The following is a 7417-nucleotide window of genomic DNA, read 5'->3' as shown; positions in this document are numbered from 1 at the left end:
CGGAGGGGTCTGTCCCACCCATGCAGGGCTGATAAGCAGTATGGGGACTGAACTGATGATGCATGTTGCCGAAGCTGATTACATGGTTGCTGTAAGGATATTCTAATACTATCGGCCTTTCTACGTGTCATCACGTAATGCATTGACTGTCAAGGCTTGTTGCACAATATATCTTTAATCACCTTTAATCTTTGCAAGCATCACTATTATTATTATTGCTCAGAGCCCTAAACCTCAGTATTAAATTTTGTATGTTGTCCCACACTTTTGTGGTACAATTATGAATTATGTGACTCTAAGCGATCAGATTTATGATTTTTGCTCAAAATATTATGGCTTGGAGGGAGCTGGAGATGATCTTGCAGTCATCAAACCTAAATAATTCCCCATAATTGTATATTGAAATATGCATTATCATTTTCATCCATGTGCATGTTGAACCCATATTCAATTAACAGGCCAGATTTTTAACGTCGACAAGTTTCAAAAGTAAAACTTTGGCACTGCAAGAATTGCCTCTGAAGCTCAGACCGGTTAAAAAGATGCACTGCTTAAATGATCACAGAACAGTCATTTTCCAGTCATGGCCCAACAAGACCAAGCCTGCTGACAACTGACGTAAAAAGGGCTTTCATAAATAACTTAAGCTGCCAGTGATGTGTGATGGCACCCATTTGCAATTCAAATGAAGTTCAAACTCCCTTTCATCTCTTACTGAGAAGATGAGATTCTCACCTGAGAATAGAGATTCTGCCACATTAATTTACAATGGCCTATAAGGCAATGAAGCCACTCTTACTGTGGTGAAGTCAGCATGTAACCATAGAGGTATAGGAGTAGGGTATCTACATTCATGTGGTGCACATCTAGGCCATGTCTTACGTATGAGAACAGTGCATTAATGGATGACTGAATAGTTTAGGATGTTCTTAACAGGTAAAAAGATTAATGCAAATACAATTATTTTAGCTGCTACATTCATAGCGGGGTTTGTTTTTCTAGGCAGAAAATCAAACACAAATACAACATTAAGCCAAAAGGAGAAAACAAATGTTTATTTAATTCCGTTATCATGTTTTATTTATGAGTGTAGAATATTATTCCAAAAAGATTGTCTTACAAACTTTTTTTGGCACATAGAAAGTTTTTTGGGAATGTATTATGTAAATTGGGTTGTGAAAATCACAGTAATAACATTATTTATATCATATTTAGCTTTTTCAAAAGAACTAAAACAGTTACATGTAACAACTGCACAATGTTTTCTAGTTACTGTTTGAGCAAAAAAAAAAGTGTGCAATGTGATAATTCCTGTGATCCTGTTAAAAAAGGAGGAAGGAAATTACATTTATATTGGAATCAATAAAAAACTTTAAAAGTTCAAAAAGAGCACCAGTTATGGCATTATTTGTGCAACATCTAAGTTCATGATCTGGATCTGTCTCCACGCGACTGCAGATCTAAGTCAATCTTGCTGTCGCGGCTGGTTGAGTGTTGAAGGATTAAGAAAAGAGTCAAATCTTTTTGTTAATCTGGTGCTTTGTGGAGAGAGGGGGATAAATTGCTAGTCGCTTTCCTGTCAGCTAACTTAATTTCAAGGAAGAAAAAAAAAAACAAAAATAATGAATGCACTATCTATGCAAAACCAATAATGAATGTGTGAACCAGTGGTATACTAAAACCCAGAGTTGGCACAAACTGAAGTGAAACATAGCTGGCTAGCCACCTAAACCGGCTTCATGATATAGGCCCCTGTCCTCCTTCTCACACACACACACACACACACACACACACACACACACACACACACACACACACACACACACACACACACACACACACACACACACACACACACACACACACACACACACACACACACACACACACACAATAGGACCTTATTTATTTTCTGGCTTCATCAGCAGAGCAGTAAGGATCCTATAGTCATCTAACACACACAATACATATGTAGATAATGCACAACAACGACATTAACTCTTATCAGAATCAGTTACATTGTAAGCTTCATATAAGATGCTTAATATTATAACTTTCAATCTATATATTCTTTAAAACCTAAAGCAGAACAGCATAGAATAATGCATGGTATGCAGATAAACCCATAGCCGTATGTGTAAGTGATTTGAGGGGTTAAGTCCAGGAAGCATTCTGGATTAGAATATACCATGTGACAGAGCACACAATCAGACTGATTCCAAGATGACATCAAAAATGTAAGTGATTTTCTTCAGATATTTCAAAGGGTGTGTGACGTTAACAGTGGCTAAAGTGTGTGTTCTCAGAGAGAGTGGCTCTTTTGTCTGTCATTCTTTACAATTGTATTATTGTCACATATCTAATCCTCTAAATGTGTGTTAGATGACAAAAAGTATTTTTAAATAAACCTTCAGGAAAGCAGCTTTAAGACTTTGCAAATCAGCCACAGAGCAAAAACTGTGTGCATCGATCTGCCATCTATATACATCAGTAAGCTTTATTGGCATGAGGTAGTCTAACTTATAGTTTAAATCAAATTACACACACAAAAAAACTATTATATTATTATATTTTAGGTTATTTACTGAATCTTTATTTTAAACTATAGGTACAGTTTAACAATGTTGTAAATGGCTGTAGTATAGTGTAGAAGATCTGTCTATCCAGGGAACTGAGATTTCACCGAAAGAAAGGATTGAAGGCAGCTGCATGGCCTCTCTCTGTGAGAACATGGGGAGGGAAATGGAGAGAGTCTTTCTGACTAAAGTCCTGATGTCAAGCAATCTGAGACTTCAGCAAATCTCTCAACATCCCTCAGACTAAAAATAACCACAAAATACATTAAAGCCACCAGCAACCCACTAACACCAAAGAGGTCAGATGATCACTGCCTGACATCAAGTAAAAAAAAAAAAAAAAACAGATTTAAGAGTTTAATGAACTATGTAATGTATGTACACTGGTAACTTTTCTCTCACTCGTCTCACTAACGTAAAAAACTAAAATTTCAAAAACTTTTAATTCATATTCTTATTTACAGCGTCTACCAAATCTGTTAGATGTTTAAGTTTATAATATTTGTCGCAGATGTCTAAAATGTGACCTTGTTAGAAACACAATGATTTCTGAAACAGAAACAGAAATCAAATGAGTCTGTTATAAAATCCCACGAGTTACATCATCAGACACATCATTATGTGATCAAAGACACAATGGAGAAAACCCAAAGCATTACTATGGAGATTATTATTACATATGCTCTGAATGACTGGACAGTTATACTTTGTATTTGATTGTAAGCAGATTCTGATGGATTTAAAGTTTTGATTCCCTATTTTTTTTTTATTTATTTATTTTTTTGACAGCTGAAACTGTCCAGAAACGTGCATTCTTTGTGTGTTTGTCTGTTTTTTGAGAAGGGAATCTGTAATTTCCTTCTCAACAGAGGGATTGTATCTAAGTGGTGAGATGACAATTTCAGAATAAAAAACAGGAATCTAAATATTGAAAACATAAACACAACACTAATCCAACTTTGCTACTGTCTTTCCTCCGAAACACATGTTTCTAATCATCCCTTTCTGTGCCAAAAGCTCCTTCCAAAAAGAAAAAGGAAGAGCTTGTGATAAGAGCTTCATCTATGTCACTCACTACACAAGCAGATTCTCATAGCTCTGCAATTACAACTTCAGCTGTACAATTTTACAACAACAACAGCCATCATCTGCTGCAAAACAACAACAACAAACAAATAGACAAAAACAAGAGAGATATAAAGAGATGGAGATGTACCCAGACTATTAAAAGGGAAGGCTAGATATAAAGCATCAGGGTCATATAATTTTTACATAAAAATTTTAAATGAAGCACTGGTTCAAATCAAAAAGAAAAAATGTTGAGGCAAACAGAAAATAGCAAACAATGAAAAGAGGATTTTTCAAATTCTCTTTTCATTTCAAATTCAAAAGATCATTTTTTATGGTTACGTCAGAAATTAGGTAGCCTAAACTCTGTCTCCATCTTGTGGACTATTTTATACACAGTATTGGCCAAAAGTGATTTGTTTTTAATAACCATATAAGATAAATTACAGCTAGGTTTTAGTTTACTATGCAAAAAGAAAGAGAAAAAAAGAGAAAAAAAATCATACATTGACGATTGACCCAAACAACAAAACTGTTATTATTATTGCTGCTAATAATATTTTAAATTAATTTTGTTCTCTCCTGTTTTTTTCATTGTGTTAAAATGCATAATTTCATTGTGTGTACACCCTGGGTAAAAATTATGTCTGCACAATTTGGCATGTTTCTTACGTTCTCACAATTAAAACAACACGTTTGGTCGCAAGGCTATACTAGGAGGCCTATATTAAATTTTAGGGGTAAAAACTCAATTCCCTAATTTCTGAACCTGACATTGAAGATTGATTATTCTACATTATTCAACAGGATGATGCATGCTGATGTTCCTGAAATCAGATTCAAATCAGGCCTATTTGTTGTATTTGTGTGTGTGTGCTCTAAATGCCTGTGATTTATTGAACCATTTGTGGAGTCAAAGAGGCAGAAAATGAGTCACTTTAATCAATAGTTCTACATTTAAAAAATAAGTCCGTGACGTTTGGGAAAAGGGCGGGGCAGGGAGTGTCTGTGTGGGACGCACACATTTCCGACAGCCCTGTTGAAAATGACGGAGGAGTCATTCAGGGCTAGCATGTCTGATTCATTTAACCGACTCGGTTCTTTTCATTTGAACTGTCACAAAACGGCTCTTTTGGGTCGCTTTCTTTCTATATATATATATATATATATATATATATAAACATAAAAAGTCCGTGAGACTGACTGTGCAAAGCCATATATATATGGCTTTCCACAGTCTAGTCTCACGGACTTATTTTTATTTTTTATATATAGGCCGTTGAATAGTGTGCTAATTATTAGACTTCAACAAGCCGTCAGCCTTTTAAATGACTTTTTATGTCAGGTAATTTTCACAGTAGGCCCATTAAACAACAAAAGCTTTGAGAATCGGCTCAATCGAATCATTAAAAAGAATCGGCTCAAAAGAGCGATTCATTTGGAAACTGTTCATCACCAGCTTCGAGTTTTCCTCTCTTTGCACAGTCAGTCTCATCATCCTTGATCCTGCATCTGCTCGCGTCTCCATTCATTCACCGGTCAAATAAAGGTGGGTTTATACTGTTTTGACAATTCGCAACGCATGCATAGCTTGCTAACGTTACTTTGCAATATTTGCAACGTTTGTTTTTGTAGTATGTTAAAGATAAAGAAGTATCATGTCTATCGGTACTCTTAGTAGGACTCTGCTTTGTCCCTCCGTCCCAGCTCTGATGCCACGTCATTGGTGAAAATTATAACGGGTTTGAACTCCACCGTGATATTTGGGTATTATTTTTAAAACTTCCATTGACAGTGTAAGTTGTGTTTTAAACCTCTTTTCAAGAGTGTGGTCCGCAGATGAAACCCATGTTCAAAGCACTTCAGCAGCTGGAGGAAGGTGTGGCTGAGTTAGAAGAATAATATAATTAAAGTATCACTCATAAATTTACTTTTCTAAAATATGTTAATAGTTAGAATTTTGAGAAGCTTTTATTTAATGTCTCCAGTATAAGCTGTTCATATCCATCAGAGTTTGTGGCTCTTTCCTACTTTCTAGCCAATAAAACCACAAGAGAACATGCTGTTCTGATGTCTAAAACTTGTTAACCCATGCTGGTCCCCAATTTTAGCATTAAAGTTCAAGATTTCTATCCTACTGTTTTTTAATGTTTTTTGTATGCTAGGAAATTAACAAAAATGTTCATATGTAATACACAAGCTTCAACAAGTAGTCATGATGCATGTTAATCTTAGTAATTCAGTTGTTTTTTGATGTGCATTAATAATTCCACTGGTTGACGCTTAACAAAGGTATGCAAAACACTCTGACCCCATGCATATGTAGTGCATCCAAACTTTGACCAACCATTCTTGATTTAGTCGGAAAGAATTTTTTTATCATGTAATTCATTTATCATGTTACTCCAGCTAAAGCCACTTCCCGTGGCCCATTCGAGCTCTTTTCAAAATACTAATCGCTTCCAAAACTGGTGTTGAAATCTCTCCAGTCTATTTTGTGGCGCGAGAGACCATCATAAAAATAATTGTTTGTGTGAGCTTGCTTTAATAACTGTGATGTATCCCTCTATTGCAAAGGGGGCAGAATGGGAGCGAAGCTCAGTCGGAAGAAGAGTGAAGTAGGGATAGGAGCAGAGACAACAGCTCCAGCTGTAGAGGAGTCTGCAACACCAGAGGACTCCACTGTGACTGAGAATGCAGAGCAGAAAAGTGAGGTTCCAGAGGGCAAGACGGCCTCTTCAACCAGTGTTCTGCAGACCATTACACAAGCTGTTGAAGAAACGGTCGATGCAGTCACTGAACAGATATCTGCACCGGTGGAAGATGTTGTAAACAAAGGTATCGAAGCAGTGGAGTCCGCATTGGCATCCGTCAGCCTGATTGGGAAGGAACCTGCCGCTCCAGAGCAGAAGTCTCAACCTGACCTCGATGCTTCTGATGTTCGTCAAGAACCCAGTCTCTTGGATGACCTGCTGAAATCTCCTATCTCTGAAGCCCTCATTACTGGAGTCACAATGGCAAGTGAAGCCATAACCAATGAGACGATGGAAGACAAAATTAGTAGTCCTGCACCAGCTGAGAACAAGGATTTGTTGGAATGTCTGGATAAGGTGGAGACACCCTCATTGGACCTCCTGGATTGTAAACTGACCCATGAATCCACAATCCCTAATTCGGATCCTTCATTCACTTTGGAAGATATGGGACAGAACGCAGTTGACAATGTCAACGATATATAAATCACTACACTCGCCTCTAGAAAACAGTAGCAGCTGGATGATCGTAAAATAGGGTTGTGTCATTCAGGATTGAACTGGGATAGCAATTTGAATTTGAAACTAAGTGCAAATTAAATAACTTTTTTTTTTTTTTTTTTACTTTTTATAATTAAATAACCAAAATCTGTATTTGGACAAAAGTTTAAAAGCCTTGATTTCTGCACAAGTGTCATGAGAAAGTTGAAAGAGCCCTCTGAATGAGGAAACAAGTCACCTCAGATGTTATGCCTACCGATTCATATTTTTTTCTTCTATATTCTTCCAAGCTCTTGGCAATTGTGTATGAAACGTGCAGCCAATCTCCCATAGAAGAGGAAAAGAATGTACATTAAAACAATGATTGTAGTAAAGGAAAATAAAGACTGCAAGACATTACAAAAATGTTCTTTTCTTGATCTGTATTTTATACTAGGCATTTAATAAAATTTGTGGAATGTATTCATGTCTTCCGAACAAAAGTGTAGTCTGTGAAAATAATTTGACACAACATTACCA

General features: G+C 36.4%; 1 protein-coding gene across 1 annotated transcript; it reads left to right on the top strand.

The window, feature by feature from the left end:
- The first annotated feature begins 5150 nt into the window (after positions 1 to 5150).
- Positions 5151 to 7360, top strand: LOC120464861 (uncharacterized). The gene is made up of 2 exons (XM_039654411.2): positions 5151 to 5193; positions 6222 to 7360. Exon 2 carries the CDS (start codon positions 6230 to 6232, stop codon positions 6881 to 6883), a length of 654 nt encoding a protein of 217 aa, XP_039510345.2. The 5' UTR covers positions 5151 to 5193; positions 6222 to 6229; the 3' UTR covers positions 6884 to 7360.
- The last annotated feature ends 57 nt before the right edge of the window (positions 7361 to 7417 follow it).

Source organism: Pimephales promelas, chromosome 10 (genome assembly GCF_988280905.1).
Source record: "Pimephales promelas chromosome 10, fPimPro1.hap1.1, whole genome shotgun sequence".
NCBI classification, from domain to species: domain Eukaryota; kingdom Metazoa; phylum Chordata; class Actinopteri; order Cypriniformes; family Leuciscidae; genus Pimephales; species Pimephales promelas.
This window is presented reverse-complemented; position numbering and strand designations above follow the sequence as displayed.

What these genes read in the sequence shown, in the direction of transcription:
- LOC120464861 (XM_039654411.2), top strand. Translation starts at nt 6,230, where the DNA reads ATGGGAGCGAAGCTCAGTCGGAAGAAGAGTGAAGTAGGGATAGGAGCA.